Source organism: Dysidea avara, chromosome 12 (assembly GCF_963678975.1).
Source record: "Dysidea avara chromosome 12, odDysAvar1.4, whole genome shotgun sequence".
In the NCBI taxonomy this organism is placed as follows: Eukaryota; Metazoa; Porifera; class Demospongiae; order Dictyoceratida; family Dysideidae; genus Dysidea; species Dysidea avara.
In genome coordinates this window covers 11,397,691-11,412,970 of record NC_089283.1, presented here as the reverse complement: position 1 = coordinate 11,412,970, position 15,280 = coordinate 11,397,691, and the positions used below count along the sequence as shown (strand labels likewise).

The following is a 15,280-nucleotide window of genomic DNA, read 5'->3' as shown; positions in this document are numbered from 1 at the left end:
ATTTACACACGTGGCACAGATTAATTCACGATGAACTCACAAAGATTCCTCAAAAGAGTAGTCTTCATCATCGTCTCCCTCTACTATGGATAATTTTGTGAGCAAGTGTGTGTCGCCTTTGCCACCATCTTCAGATAAAGCCATGAGGCTAACTCATGCTGTCTGTGAGATGATAGCAAGGGATATTTGGCCTGTCAGCATTGTTAACGACATTGGATTTTTGAATTTGCTAAAGGAAGTGGAGCCATGATATGTCATTCCATGCTGACCAACTGTTAAAAAAAGCCCGAGCGATTTGTACATGAGTGGGAAGTAGTACATCAGAGGAATTGTGGCGAGCGCAGAGTTTCTTAGCTGTACAACTGATATGTGGTTGTCACATAATGGAGATGGTTATATTACCCTCACCTGCCCTTTTATTAATCCTGATTTCAAAACGTGTTGTCATAATCTTCAGACTCGTCATTTACCTGGAACACACAACAATGCTACAATTGCTCAAGCTCTGCATACTGCTGCCAAAGGGTGGTGCATTAGTTTTGATAAGCAGCTTGTGGCATTTACCACAGATAGTGTATCCAACATAGTTAAGGCTCTTGAAGATATGGATGTGCTGAGACTTACATGTGCAGGCCACACTTTAAACTTGGCTGTCCAGAAAGCCTTGCAAATACCTCAAGTTTCCACACCATTAGCAAGATGTAGAAAGCTTGTTAGCCATTTTCACGAGTCACGTGTGGACAGTGATGAATTCAAAAAAAACAAAAAACCAGCTGATGTTTAGTGACATTCCAAAACACAAGCTTATTCATGATGTGGCAACTCACTGGAATTCCACTTATGACATGATAGAATGAGTCTGTGAGCAGCAGCTGCCTATCAGCAGTGTATTACTGCAACGTCGAGATAGTTTGATGCATTTGGAACTACTCCCAAATGAATGGTGTATTTTGGAAGATATTGTCAAACTTCTAAGGCCTTTTATAATTGCTACACAGCACCTCTCTGGTGAAAAGTATCCCACCACCATTGGGACCCCTACTACATGAAATTCAGATGATAGGGTGGCAATTAAAACATTTAAGAAAGCTTTTACAAGATGATATGGATTCTAGATAAATACTTAGTTTTTAATGTGCAAGTCCTCATTTCTGGATCCCAGGTTCTAAACCGTGACACATTTATCATTGACAGCTAAACAAGAAATTTTTGATTGGGTTTTAGAAGATGTAACAATGATAATGAATCAAATGATGTTCAAATTGAGTGTGTTACTACCACAGAGTCTTCAGAGCCTGCCGCTTCTTCCGATAGTGACTGCAATGGACCTACAAGAAAAAGAAGAAAAAAGTACATTAATGGAGCTTATTGGAGATAAATTTCAATCTGAAAATGAGCAAACTACTGATACAACAACTTTTAAGGACATCGTGTATTCAGAACTACTTCATTACAAAACTGAACCTTCAATATCAGTATATCATCCTCCACTTCACTGGTGGTCTGTTCGTCGACACCTGTACCCAAATGTGAGTAAACTGGCACGCAAGTATCTTTGTGTGGTGGCCACTTCTGTGCCATCAGAGCAATTGTTTAGCAAAGCTGGTAATGTTGTGTTTGTTAAATGTGCTGCACTGCTGCCAGAAAATGTTGAGAAACTGATTTTTTTACATGACAATCTACCACCAGTGTCTTTAGCTTATAGGTGTTGTGTACAGGATGAAGCATGTGACTGTGTTGGAACTATTGAGTAACTGTGTAGCATTTGTGGTATGTTTATTTTCATGTATGCTTCAAATGTAGACACTTGTACAAGGGGGTGTATTGCTACTTTACCACAACAACTAAGTTCATGTTTAGCCAATTACATGTAACTGGTTATTGCCAATTATTGGTAGGCAATTAGCTGGTGACAAAAATTTTGTAGGTGTACAGCACTAGTTATATTTTGCATAATACAATTGCTGCCTTGAATCTTTAGACACTGGTACATTCAGTAGCCAATGGACAGAAGAATACACTCCTCGTGGAATTACTGCAAGACAGGGGTGGTGTGTAGCTGGCTAGATCAATGTTACAGAGAGGAGATGACAATGAGAGTTATCAGCCACTGCAAGGTGTTCCAGGATGGTGCAGGTGTGAAAGATGCCGTGAGATGGTCATTCCTGTTGAATGGGTATGCTGTAAATCACGCCCCTGTATAGCGGTGACTGATTCATTTCATGACACTTGCATCAACCGACATGTGCTGTCTATTTGTATCCTTTCGAAACGATTTCTACAACGATGAGGATCATTTTGATCCAAAAAACTACCGGAAGGCTGGGTATTGACAATGTACAGAGGGGGTGTATTCTTTACAGTCACAGCTACCTAAGCGGAAGTGATAGCTACAATTAACTACAGATGGCGGAAGACACAAACGAGCTTGACAACCAAACAAGCAAATCTTTAATAGAACAACTAACATGCAGATAACAATGCAAAGAACTAAAACCATACATCCGGTCAAACTGGTTTTACAAGATTGAGATCATGTTCATATAAGTCTTCCTATAAATATAATTATAAATACATATACTATAGGAAGGTGGTACCATCTTGTGCTGTGTGGAATATTAGATATATATATCCTGTGCCTGATGGTGTATACTGAGGGTTTAAACCAACATGAACGGTTAATAGTTTGAAACTAGTCATTATGTAAACCGTGATTTTTCTTGTTGACAATTGTATGTATGTGTATATTGCTCTCAGTTTTGCTATATATATATATATATCTCTTTTATCAAGTCAGACATGTTATTTATACTCCTTGGCTTCCATTATCTTTACTGCATCCCAGTTTTATGTTTGCTTTCTGGCAGTGGCTACATAGCCAGCCCTTCAGGGATGGGTGGGCACACTCACCCGCACACTTTATCCCATGCAGCTATCTAACATAAACCGAGAGTCCATCCTTAGTGGACTCTACGTACGACACCCATCTGTACATGTTCCTGTAAAGTGTCATTCTGATGAAATAAAGAGAATTATGAAAACATGATGACGTATAACTTTAGCTGATGAATCTATAACAACAAGCAAAGGAGTGATAATCACAGACATACTGATAAGAAATTACAGTATTACACACACACACACGCACGCACGCACGCACACACACACACACACAGCAAAGCAAGGCGAACTAGCACGGTCGCACCTACCCAGTGTGGGACACCTGTGTGCTACTCAGGTGTTAGGAGCTAGTGCAGGCAATTCCTCCTGGGGCAGGACACACATATGTATGCAGTGGACCCTGGTCACCTCTTGACCAAAATTTGGACTTTATAAACAGGTGACTGTACAACTGTATTTTGACAGGTGAATTTCTGTATAAATCTGGCTTCATAAAGAGATGGCTGCTAAGACACTGCATTTGGATGTGAACTAGTATTACTTTGTAATAGTGCAGTTGATATATTGTAATGTTATGGATCTCGCATTATACTGTATGTTACTTATATGATGTAGTGTAACTTATACGATGTAGTGTAATTTTCTAGTATGTATTCAAATTTCAAAATATACAGTAATTATACACATACATGGCTTAAACATGCATGTGACATGTACATGTTGCATAGTGAGAAATTCCCATGTACTCAAATAATTCAGTTGGCCAATTGAAGGGGTCAGTGGGAAAACAGGACATGTGCCATTTTAGATTTTCCATTTTCTAGAAATTTGAATGGCTTGGTTTAACCATGTGAATATGTGCCATTTTAGATTTTCCATTTTCTAGAAATTTGAATGGCTTGGTTTAACCATGTGAATAATATTGTCACTGAGTAAACAACAGAGTTTAAAAGTTCATGGCAGTCTCAATATAACTTTTAGCAAATATTACAAAAATTCAATTATGTCCCAAAATTCTGTTTAACGCCCAATACTTGGTCACCTAATCTTTCAGATGGCACTTGTCCCCTTTTGCCACTGGCCCCTCCAATTTATGCACACATCTGTTGAGACTCAACTGTCATGTGTTGGTGAACTTTACAAATCTGATGCGATCTCGTCATCTGCAACCTCATTCTCCAACTATTCTCCCTCCTCAGTCACCTCCATTAGCTTCACTCTCATAACCACTAAAATCAAACACAATAACTACAAGGATGATTCTGAATCCACAAGCATACTCCTTTCAGCTTCAGCATACAAAGATAGAGTGATATCTTCACTACTGCAAATAATGCAAATACAGTATTTACATGATAGTTAACAAACATACTGATTGTCAGAATCTGACTCCAGGCCACTAAATGCCATAGGGCGAGTTATTTTTGCGGTTAAAATTTTTTGAGGATTTCATGGAAAATCACTAAACCGCAAAAATAAATATCCTCGTAATTTTTTGTTTATCTCATTCCGCGGAACTAGAATTTTTGTTGCGCACATGGTGGTGAAACATAGTGAAATGGCACTGTGGAAATACTTCCAAGCAAGAGGTCAAGACCCCTTTACCATCACCTACTGGTAGTTTGTCTAAGGCGATATCTACGGGTGGAATAGTTGCTGCTAATATGGAGGTTCAGTGCGTGATGGACTCCAATAGTGATGGGACACTGCTTATACGAACATTTCGAAGATGAACAAATCGGCAGATACACTATTGACCATGGAGTAGTTGCTGCAGTAAGACACTACAAACACTTGTTTCCGGAATGCAAAGTGAAAGAAAGTAGTTTACGCTTGTGGAGGGATAAATATCAGCAAGAGTTCATAATATACTCTCCCTCTCTATATTATGAACTCTTGATATCAGAGATCTACAAATAAGGAAGGAAGAGGGAAGAGAGATGGCTGTAAAAAAGCTCTATCACAAGAAAAGAGGTAGACCGTTGCTTCTGGGGGACTATTTACACCTGTAGATTGGCAATTGTGGGCTTATATCACAGAAATTCGTCAAATGGGACTAGTTTTAAACACCAGTGTCCTTACACCACAATAGCAACTGGTTGAGAGAGAATGGTGGACATTTAGAACTTTCAACCCACTGGGCTAAGGGAAGGTTGAGAAAGCTTGGATTTTCAAAGGGAAGGGTAACAACAAGGTTAGTCTAACGTCAGTAGACTTTGAAGAATGCATGTATGTGCCAACAAATGAGAATACGCTCTGATGAAAAGCAACCTTTGGTCCCAGTAGACCATAAAATGTCCATTGTGAAGCCTCTTGGTGTTCAATGGATGCTTAATACACTGTATGTATAAATGTATGACCAGTAGGCCTGATATTATTAAAAATGGGCTTCGCAAATGTGGCATCAGAAGTCAGTGATGAAATGAACATAACTACTATTAATTGTAATGTAATTAATGTATTTTTTTAGTATTATTATGCAGAATCAAAATTATTAATTACATTGTGTGTACTAATGACTACAGTTTACTAGTTATAAACACACTTTCTGTAACAACTTTAAACAGGTGTCCTACAGACCTTCAGCACTTGTGCAAATGAGTAATGTGAGTAATTTATGGGAGCAATCAGACTTTAAATTTTTACCCAGCTGTATTATTAACCAGTGAACAATTGGTACACAGATAAGTGTCCCAGTTTCTCTGAATGTGATGCAACTACTGTTTTTTAAATTTATTTATTTATTTATTTTTAAATTTGTGATCTTGTGGTGAAACCATGAACCAGGTTATAAATTGATTGAATGATCTGCACCTCTGCAGCAACTCATAACTATCTTACACCCTTAACATTGTATACAAGTTATGAGTTCATGTTGTTTTCTTTAGAGTAGCACTGTTAAAAGCAAATGGGAAGACTTATCACTCACTGGAGAAGAAAAATTAGGTATTAATATACTAGTAGTATTCACCTCTAAAATGTACTTACAACAGGTGTCTGACACAGTAGTGTGTCATGTAGCTGAAGAAGTCACTGTGTTATGTGTTACATGTAGAACAATAGCATAATTTTCATGTATACATAGCCCTACTGTGTAGCCATATTTTCCATGGATTCAAACATGAAAATGTATATAGTTGTCCTCATACCAAACTTGAGCCTAATCACCCCTTTTTAAAACCCTTAACCTCACAAAGAATTCCTATTTACACAATATGGGCATGCATGGTGACATTAGGCAGGGAAACTTAATTTTTACTACATATTGATCGAAAGTCTGTTCACTGGGCTACTACAGCAGCTTACTCGATGAACAACATAGACATGATAGCCAAAAAATGGCTGCAATAATGTTAATGCCGATCATTTTTAGTTGTTGTCTTTAAAAAATGACATTAAATTATTACAGCCATTTCTTGGCCACCAACTTTGCTTTGCCAACTTCCTTCTCCCTGACTATTTGGGGGGCAGCACCCTTTTTAGGTTGGCTGTTTTGGTATAAATATAGTACTGTACTTTTTGTACATCCTGTACCTGTGCTATGCAAATGCATAACAGCGCAATGCATATTTTACAGACCAACTGGATGGGTTTAGTAGAAAAAGAAAAAGATCATCATCTCATACTGAAGGTTCTGAAATGACACTTACAGATTATTTAAGTAAACAAGAGAAATTACTAAGAAAACCAGGCAAGAAGCAGGTAGGGATGCTCAGCACCAAATCTTTGTGCTTAGTAGTAATCTTGGCTGAGCGCAACACAGTGCTCTATGCAGATGCTGACCTTTTCAACTTGTAGGTTTTACGTTTCATTGTCATTGTTTACTAATTACAGGTTAGGTGGGCTGACTTGGAAGCTAAGAAGGAGGAAGAATTGCAAAAGGAGATAGGTTTTCATATTGGTGGAAAATGGACAAAAATTACTGATGAAGAAGCTGCAGGATTATTGCATGGAGATGATACCACGTAGTCATTCAGCATATATTTTTAATCCGCCATTTTTACAATTTCATATATGTAGCTACATGTATAGTTAGTTATACTATTCATACAGTACATGGAAAACATATACAGGATCCCTGCATTTTCAACTGAGTTGGTTCAACCATAGTTGTACAGCATTGCTATAGCGAACTATCTATAGAATTGATGCCAGACTGAGTTTTATACCTTTGTAAAAGCAATTCCTTTGCTGAACTTTTACGCTAGCTGTTCAACCCTTATGTATAAACATGAGCCATATGATAATATATGTATGCATTGGCATACACTCCATGGAGAGTCATCAGCATTTGAAGTTTTAGAACACTGGACTGGCTAGTTTGTATGCTATTCCAATAGAGCTACATGCTACCCGTCTTATCAAGTTATATATCTGTTGTTCATTATTCAAAAACATTTTATGGTGTTGCACCAAGTACGTACCATTTCCAGAATTTTCCCAAAGGCTTGACAAATCTGGCCTCAAATTCATCTTCAAGTTCAAACATTCCTACTAATGGTATCACCCATACATGTCATGCAGTCATATTAGGTACAGATGCAAAGGGTGGCTTGACAAACTTAAGTTGAAATTTGAATATGTGACATGTAAATGAAGTACATTATAGCATACAATTTCATGTCGAAATGCAACCATGTAGTTTAATGCATCAGGGCTCAACCCAGAATATTAAGCTGGGGGGGGGGGGCAAAGCAAACTGCTTCAGATTCTAGGGGGGTCTGGGAACAGGAAAATTTAGGTGTAAATATACTAAATTTTACTGTGAAGCCATTAAATATTGATCATTCAAGTATACAACTTTGGGATCAATTAAACCTTTACATTTCTCAAGGCTTTAGCTATTAACCTAGGGGGGGGGGGGGGGCTGTGCCCCCTCTCTCCCCCCAAATGTGACGTGCATCCTATGAAACACAGTAGAACTTTATTATACTTAAAATGATAATGTTTGTTAGTAAATCACTGCTAGAGGAGCGACCGATGGCTTTATTCTCTTATTTGGGGGTAGAATTACTTTTCCTATACCAAATCACGTCGACATTGTTTCGGTGTAGATCCATTCTACAGACATCTAAAAGGTGTAGATCAAAGCAAAAAGACCAGATCCTTGTGTCATGATTGACATGCAGCAATTACTTCATAAGTCAGCTAAAATTAAATGTACTTCAGCTACAGGAATGTGGTACACGTGATACAAACAATTAGGTACAGTACAACATTAAGTTGACCACAGCATATTATATGTCAACTGTCATCCTCTTCACTTTCTGACTCCTCACTTTCTGATTCATCACTGTTCATAGTCTCTTTCCATTTCTTGGCCATTTGCAATAGCTTGAGATTAGGGGCATTGCTATCGTCATCTGGAAACACATAGTCCCAGTATTCTTCCCAACCAGCGTCAGAGCCATCAGGTTTGTAAATCTTTCTTCTCTTTTTGACGCGTTTAGGAAGCAGTTTCTCTACTTGCTCTTGCTGTGCAGTGTCACCACTTTCAGCTTCAAACATTTTCCAAGCCTCAAGCAGCATAATTCTCTGAGCATTATCTTTTACATCCTTAAGCACAACAGAAGCATCTTTATACACATTTCGTGTATTTGCTACATTGTTAGGAGATTCAACAGAGAGCTCAAACTTGGCCAAACTCAACCAGACTTTGACATGTTGGGTGTGTTCTAGTAGCCTCTTGTATAAATCCCTTGCATTGTTGAATTCTTGTTCCTTAATTTCAAAGTCAATGTATGCCTTCCACACAACTTCAGGCATTTCTAAAGCAGGCTGGGAAATGGCAAGCTCATAAATAGCCCTAGCTCGATCAACATCACCTAAAGATGTTTCAAGATCAGCAAATTTCATCCATGTAGCACAATTTTCAGGACTGTATTCCAAGAACTTCTCATACAGCTTTCGACAACGATCAAATTCTCGAAGCTGCATTTCTACCTCTATGTATGCTTTGTAGAGCTTGGGCTTTGGACATTTTCCAAGTGCAATCCCTAACACTTTTCGAGCTGCAGTGATTTCCTTCTGTCTGATCTCAAACTTGGCATACATAATCCAAATCTTAGCAAATGTAAAAAGCTTGTGGGGAATGAGCTCCAAGCAAGCCTTGTATACAGCTCTAGCCCTTGTCATGTCCTTTGCAATCAGTTCTTCATACAGAGCATAGTTAATCCAAAGGTATATGTATCGTCTCCAGAACTTCTTTTCTTGGGAAGGAGGTACATTGGCAATAGCTTGCTCGTAAACTTCTCTTGTAGTTTCTTCTATTCCACTTTCTTCTACCATTCTGATGTAATCAAACCAAATATCATAATTCATTGGATTAGAATTCAATTCTTCTTCATACTGAAATTTTCTTTTGTTAAGGACAACATCTTCAATGCCAGCTCTGTCTCCATACTTTTTTTCATGTCTGGTGTAACATTTGAACAATTCTTGCGCTTTATCTTTTGGCAAATGATCCAATGCATATTTGTATATAGCTCTAGCCCTCTCATATTCTTTTTGACCTTCCTCAAACTTGGCAAATGCAATATACAGCTTCTCATCCATATCTTCATCCCCGAAGAATTCAGCACATCGAGTATAAACATCTCTAGCATTGGATATAAAACCGTGTGCTTCTTCGAACTTGGCATAGCGTATCCAGTTTTTAACCTCAGGGTGGACTAAAACAAACCGCTCATATATCTGTCGGGCCCGATCAATTTCATTGTATCTCATCTCCATCTTAATGTAGGAAAGCCAAGCTTGCTCTTCTGGCTCCCACTCCATCCACCGTTCAAATACCTGCCTAGCACCTGCAACATTTCCTAGCATTTCCTCCATGTAAGTGTACTTGTACCAGAATTGGTTAACTCTTGGCAATATGGTGACTGCACGATCCCAGATATTACGAGCATGGTTGACCTGTTTATGCTTCATTTCCATCTCTGCATACTTCAGCCAAATAACCACATTCCGATGATCGACATCAATTCCTCTTTCAAACACTGAACGTGCTCGAGCATATTCTTTCTGTGATTCTTCCCATTGGGCATATTTGACCCAGTTTTTCAGCATATTTCTGTTCTTTCTTAAATTATCCTCAAACCCTTTTCTTTTCCTTAGCTGTAAGTCCTTGAGTTCCTCTTCGTCTGTAATGGGTTGCTTGGGTGGATCTGGTACCTTCTCCAGTTGGCGATCTTTTGCTTCTCTTAAAAGCTGTTCAGCTGTAATTTGTACATCAGCAGCCATCTTGTTCTTTACCCTCGCATTTTTGGGCAAGCGGGGTTTCTTGTTTGGTGGCTCACCGCTAGCCATCTTGTTGCTAATGCTAAAAATGACAATAATCATTATAATGAAGCAAACACAGTAGTTAATATTTTGTGTATTATTTGTATGTATGTGCAGGGCTCCACTGAAATTTGAGTGCATTCCCTGTGTAAATATTACAATTACAATAACCCTCTATCTAAAGCCCACCATGCGATATAAACAAACTCAATAGCAAACACTTAACGTGTATACGGGCACATACCTCACTGTAAGCAATGACGAAGTGAACTCGGCTTGTAATAAAAACAACCACTAGTTTTTTTACGTACCACAATCGTATGTCACGATGTCGGCTCTCGTGATTTATCGACGCATGAAGGATTATGATGATTAAAGTCGAGATTAAAGTACCTGGTAAAGGCAGAGCCTGTATACCAGAAGGCCTTATAAAGGCCTAAGATGTTTATATTAACTGCACTAAGTATGTTTGAAAAGTAGGAGAAAGAAGAAAAAATCTATGACTGGACCTGGGCAGCCTCGAACGTGCAGCCATAGATGATACGTAGTATATAATAACTTATCTATGGTGCAGCCATCCGATTAAGGGTAAATCTGTTAATTATGTTAATCATGAATTTGCGAGATGCAGTACATGCACAGTATGAACGCTGAATAGTGATGCCAGCGATGGCCATGACTAGAACGTGCAAATGTTGGAGAGAGGATAGCTGAGCTCGAGGTTGAGCTAAGTCTGGCGGCGCCCGCTCACCGCATAAATTTTTTTTTTTTGAACTATGTGTTGCTGTTAATTATAAATCCACAGTATGTTGTAATAATATATCAACTGCAGCACCAGAAACTGTTTATATTGGGGACAAAAGTTGGTACCAAAAAGGTACTGCTATAGATCTAAATGTAAAAAGTCAACTAATAGGTGCTGGTGCCATTACTCCTTGGGAGGATGGCCCAATCCCGTTCAACCTCAGGTCATAGATTCAGGGGACAGCCAGTGGGGCACCACATGGCCTACATGCAGACTTGGTCATAAGCTTTGTAAGTGACTTGACCTAGCTAACCTACCAGCTGTAAAAAAAAAACACTTTATAGGATAAGGAAAGAAACTGACTGCTCCTAGTCAGGGATTGAACCCACCTGCAGGGTTTCCCAGTGGTCTCCTTCAACCACTCTGGTCCATCAGCTAGGCACTGATGGCAGGAATAGTATTTTGTGCTATTTAAGTGAAAAGATTCCTATCTGTGGATCCGTGCCTCCTACATTGGGTTTAACAGCCCAATGCACTAACTATTTGGAAATCTGATCCACATTTTTAATGGAGTAAAATTACTGTATTTCTATCCTATGTGTTCTGAATGTGCATGTGTCAAAGTAAGACATTATGTAAACATCTGTATGGCTTCTTATTCAGAATGTCTATCCAAGACCAATCGCATGTAACACTTGATTGGCTTCTGATATCAAAATTATTTTTTTCTTTATATCTTAAGGGACCAATAAAGTGAAGATTTCTCACAGAATGGAAATATATAAATAAAATCTTGTATGGCTTCCACAAGTCTCTCATTTTGTTTGCTGCTTTAACTACACCTACAAGGAAAAGTCTATACTTTTTGTTGTGGTATATCAACATGTAAAGGAAAGTTATGAAGAAAAGAACCAGACTTATACATGTTAGAAAAGTTCTCCTTTCAACGAACGTATTGTATATACTATTATATAGGACAATATGTGTAGGTATTTTATTTGAAAATACTTCCTGAGGGTGAACAATTCTAACTATTGGTGTGCAGTATCAACATGATAAGAGGAGTTATGAAGGATAGAATCAGACTTATACACCAATAGAAGTATTACCTGAAATAATACTATAATATTATGTGTAGATAATTGTTTAAAAATGAGGGCAAACAATTATTGGAGAATCAACATAATTATTTAGAAGAGTTATGAAGGAAAGAATCAGATACAACATTGGGAAGCATTCATATCACAATGCACTGTATGTACCATTAGAGTACAGGTTATATGATATGGGTAGACAATTTTATAAAATTCTGCTGCAGAACAATTATAATATTATTGGTGTGGAGAATACAGATATGTGGTAGATAATTAAAAAAAACAAAACTTCCTGATGCTGAACAATTATAATTATTGGTGTGGAGATTCGACATGCTAAGAAGAGTTATGAACTGAAGGATGGGAAGTGTTGATATCACAGTGTATACTGCATGTACTATTATAGAGTACAGCGCTATATGAGTAGATAATTTTTAAATGCAGAACAACTATAATTATTAATGTGGAGTATATATGAGCACGTTAAGAGAAGGTAGGAAGGGTAGAATCAGACTTGTACACAGCATTGCTTTTACAAAGGGGCGGGTGCTGCCAGACTGAGCCCTGAGAAAAAAAAAGAAAAGAAAATTAGCATTTCGGCCAAACCATAGTATTATCTATGGCCAAACAGATAATAATTGGTACCAGTTAAAGAAGTCAGTTGTGAGCTTGCATCAGTCCGTGCCATGAGTTAGGTAGCTATTACTGAAACTATATAATGTTTTTGAGGATTTAGCTCAACATGTACTTTTATTATAGTGAAATATCACTGAGATATTGTTTGAACATACTTTTGAGGTGTGAACAGTGAATGCCTTATCGGTGATAACAAATGTTTTGATATAATATACTGCAGTGCTATAAGTTGATTAGCAGAGTTTGGATATACTGGATTTTTGTATGTACTTCAGTAGATTCTCACTAAAATAAGCCTCAGTTTTTCAAGTATCTCAATTATTCAAATGCCAAAAATGACTGTTCAATTAGAGTATTTCATTGGTGGTGTGGGTTTTATTAAAGTAATTCAACAGAGCTCTGTATATACAGTGGGTCCAAGTAGTTTTGTTCCTAGCTATATAGCCAATTTGAAAAGTGTTGGATAGCTGAAGTTCATTGATTATTATATAGAGCTCTGTTTTACTATTTACTCTAGTATAGTGCAAGCTATCAACAAAGTACTCAATTGAACATGTATATTCAATTTATCAAGGTGTTTAGAGGTTTGGTTCTACTGTAAATCAATGCAAATGGTGTATATATTAAAAATGGTGTGTATATTCCGACATTTTTGGCAAAAAATGGAAGCTCACATTTTTGGTGTGTCAGATGAAAGCTCACAACCTTACTGACTTCATGTGTGGCTGGCACACTTCATTTTTTAGTGTACTTAGCTGCTAAGGCTTTTTATGTTTTGTAAACACACTTCTTATCAAAATGCACTAACTTGATATTATATATACCTATATACCTCAACTACGTTTGTCCTGATAATTCCATCTACTGTATGCAATATCAAATGTAGTGCACCACAAAAAAAAGATATAAAAGTAGCTTGGTCAATTTCAGGGGGTTGGTAGCTATAGGACCAGAACTTATAACCTACATCCACACTGAACAAGAATTGTAATTTGTGGCCTTTTTACAAAGCACTATGTGCAATCAGTGCCATTTATGGTCATATAAGCTGAGTGCATGCTATATTATACCTATAATGGCTATAACCTCAAACGGCTACTACAGAGATATTGATAAGATGATATCAGCTCTTGGCAATGGCAAGAGTCAGACTGCTACTTACTCTTGGAGCAAGCACATTTTTCATTTTGCAGCTCTATGCCACTGTTTAGCAGAATCTTACTTCTGAGTTGGCAGTGAAGTGGAATGTGAGTTTGTGTTCTGGTTTTGGTAGTACAGGCTCTCTTCAGCTGTATTATTACTATGTGAAAATTCGCTCAGCGAAGCTTATACACAATTAATTTTGGCAGTTGTTACTAAGTTATCTAAATTATACTTATTGTGATCATCAACTAATCATTCCATAACTTGACCTGTCCTACTCTGATGGTCACCGTGATTTTGTGCCCTTGTTCAGTTACTGGTGTTAAAGAAATTAACAGCAGCCATTGTTGGTAAAACTTATGGAATAAATGTCAATTTTCTCTATACCATCAGACACTGGGGTCCTTATTATACAGTTAAGTACACTGAAACAATGTCCTTGTTGAAGGAAATGAAACAACAACAACTGGGCATCACATAACATCAAACCTAGCTGTACCCTTCCCTACACACACAGGAACATGATTGAAACAATGGACAATGCATAACAAATGCCATGGCCACTTATATCATTCATATAATAGTTTATTCAGTGATTCTCATTGAGATAATGTTAATACAACACAAAAATGCTCCATTTTATGCACACAAGGTTACCTCTACCTTCTCTAGCTGAACTGTGCCATGTGGATGTTCCACCAGTTGATCCATATCTCAGCTTCCCAAGTGCTTCTTTATTATATAGTGGCTGTTAACTTCCTGATGGCCCCATCTATTCTGTTAGAGTCAATTATATGTTTCTGCTTTTTTTTTTTTTTTTTTGCTGAATGAATTGCACAATGCAGTGATTAAAATTTATAAGAAACCAAGGCTGAACCCGACCCTAATACTAAACCTAGGGGCGGTGTTTCTAATCCTAGGGGCGGTGTTTCTAATCCTAGGGGCGGTATTCATAATTCTAGGAGGGTAAACAGACAACTGGTGCCCTAGCTGGCAAGGCATTTAGCTACAATACATACACAGCAGTTTCAAACGATTCAGTGATGTCCCATAAATCAGACCATAGATAGCATATTCTACCATAGATAATATATGCGTTCCTATGACATGCATTATCTATGATTCTACCTACGTACGTAGAACCATAGATAATATACCCCCCTGGGTTGGAAACTAGTAAGTGCCACTGGTTACAGGCTGGTTTCGCGCCCCCTGACAAGTTTCTCTGGACGAACCAAGACTCACCACGTGCACTGGTAAAGGGTTCTTTCTCAAGATGTTTTGGAAGCCAACAGCGAGTTTCGAGGCAAATTGGCTCTTTATTGTGCGAATGGTAGAAGCGAAACAGAACTCGAGATCAGATGGTTTGGACTAGTCTCGCGCAGCCAGACCACTATTTCTCCCCACGGTGCTTATCGATTAGAGATTATAAGCGCCTGCTCGAAATTAGTCTCGTGCCCAGACCCCACCCACCTATTCAACG

General features: G+C 38.0%; 2 protein-coding genes across 3 annotated transcripts in view; one reads left to right on the top strand and one right to left on the bottom strand.

The window, feature by feature from the left end:
• LOC136240113 (YLP motif-containing protein 1-like) overlaps positions 1–6,949 on the top strand; it is a 28,078-nt gene extending 21,129 nt beyond the window's left edge. Inside the window, exons 12-14 of one of the 2 annotated variants that reach the window (XM_066030962.1) lie at positions 5,790–5,847; positions 6,479–6,603; positions 6,736–6,949. In XM_066030962.1, the coding sequence (XP_065887034.1) occupies positions 5,790–5,847; positions 6,479–6,603; positions 6,736–6,870 (318 nt within the window). In that variant the 3' untranslated portion in view covers positions 6,871–6,949. Of the gene's footprint in view, positions 1–5,789; positions 5,848–6,478; positions 6,604–6,735 lie in introns of those variants that run through there. The other variant, XM_066030964.1, reaches the window with a different exon arrangement.
• Positions 6,950–8,045: 1,096 nt separating this feature from the next.
• Positions 8,046–10,553, bottom strand: LOC136240694 (crooked neck-like protein 1). The gene is made up of 2 exons (XM_066031717.1): positions 10,424–10,553; positions 8,046–10,219 (listed from the first exon to the last, which is right to left on the bottom strand). The coding sequence occupies exon 2, from the start codon at positions 10,204–10,206 to the stop codon at positions 8,146–8,148; it is 2,061 nt and encodes a 686-aa protein (XP_065887789.1). The 5' UTR covers positions 10,207–10,219; positions 10,424–10,553; the 3' UTR covers positions 8,046–8,145.
• Between the last annotated feature and the right edge of the window lie 4,727 nt (positions 10,554–15,280).